Consider the following 1,158-nt stretch of genomic DNA (forward strand, 5'->3'; position numbering starts at 1 on the left):
ACCATCTTCTGGTAGACTGTTCTGCTTTCCTAGAGCATCAGCGACCAACTGTCTGACATATTCATTTTTGCCCTTCAGCAGAGATACAAGGCCCTGCAGTTCATCTTCTGGTAGACTGTTCTGCTTTCCTAGAGCATAAGTGGCTGACTGTCTGACATCTATATTTTTGTTCTTCAGCAGAGATACAAGACTCTGCAGTGCATCTTCTGATAGACTGTTCTGCTTTCCTAGAGTATAAGCAGCTGAATGTCTGACATATCCATCTTTGTCCTTCAGCAGAGGTACAAGACCCTGCAGTGCATCTTCTGATAGACTGTTCTGCTTTCCTAGAGCATCAGCAGCTGACTGCCTGACATCTCCATCTTTGTCCTTCAGCAGAGATACAAGACTCTGCAGTGCATCTTCTGATAGACTGTTCTGCTTTCCTAGAGTATAAGCGGCTGACTGTCTGACATATCCATTTTTATTCTTCAGCAGAGATACAAGACCGTGCAGTGCATCTTCTGGTAGGCTGCTCTGCTTTCCTAGAGCATCAGCAGCCGACTGTCTGACATCTTCATTTTTGTCCTTCAGCAGAGATACAAGGCTCTGCAGTGCATCTTCTGGTAGGCTGCTCTGCTTTCCTAGAGCATCAGCAGCCGACTGTCTGACATCTTCATTTTTGTCCTTCAGCAGAGATACAAGGCCCTGCAGTGCATCTTCTGATAGGCTGCTCTGCTTTCCTAGAGCATCAGCAGCTGACTGTCTGACATATCCATCTTTGTTCTTCAGCAGAGATACAAGACCCTGCAGTGCATTTTCTGGTAGACTGTTCTGCCCTCCTAGAACACCAGCAGCCAACCCTCTGACATCTTCATCTTTGTCTTCCAGCAGGGGTACAACATCCTGCACAAGGTCTATTGCAATGTAATATCGCTGCTTTAAAGCTCTTAAAATGGCCTTTAGTTCACCCGAGTTCTTTGCGATCATTTTGGTCAAAATGTGATGAGGAAATTCTGTTTCGCGGCAGATGACATTATGATAGAGACCAATAAAGGCAAGGTATTCAATGATAGCCAGTTCAGCCTCTATGAAATCTTCTATTTGCCAAATTTCAGTATAGTTTTCGACGGACTATTGGTGTCAATGGCCCAACACCGTCCTTCTTCCTAGCCGCAC

At 45.4% G+C, this 1,158-nt stretch overlaps 1 protein-coding gene across 1 annotated transcript in view; it reads right to left on the reverse strand.

Annotated features, from left to right (window-relative positions):
- Positions 1–969, reverse strand: part of HCAG_07455 (predicted protein) — a gene marked incomplete at both ends in the record, with an annotated part of 1,412 nt that extends 443 nt beyond the window's left edge. The window contains one exon of the mRNA XM_001537983.1: positions 50–969. Within this exon, the coding sequence (XP_001538033.1) occupies positions 50–969 (920 nt within the window). The remainder of the gene's footprint in view (positions 1–49) is intronic.
- Positions 970–1,158: the final 189 nt, after the last annotated feature.

This window comes from Histoplasma capsulatum, genomic scaffold, assembly GCF_000149585.1.
Source record: "Histoplasma capsulatum NAm1 scaffold_8 genomic scaffold, whole genome shotgun sequence".
In the NCBI taxonomy this organism is placed as follows: Eukaryota; Fungi; Ascomycota; class Eurotiomycetes; order Onygenales; family Ajellomycetaceae; genus Histoplasma; species Histoplasma mississippiense.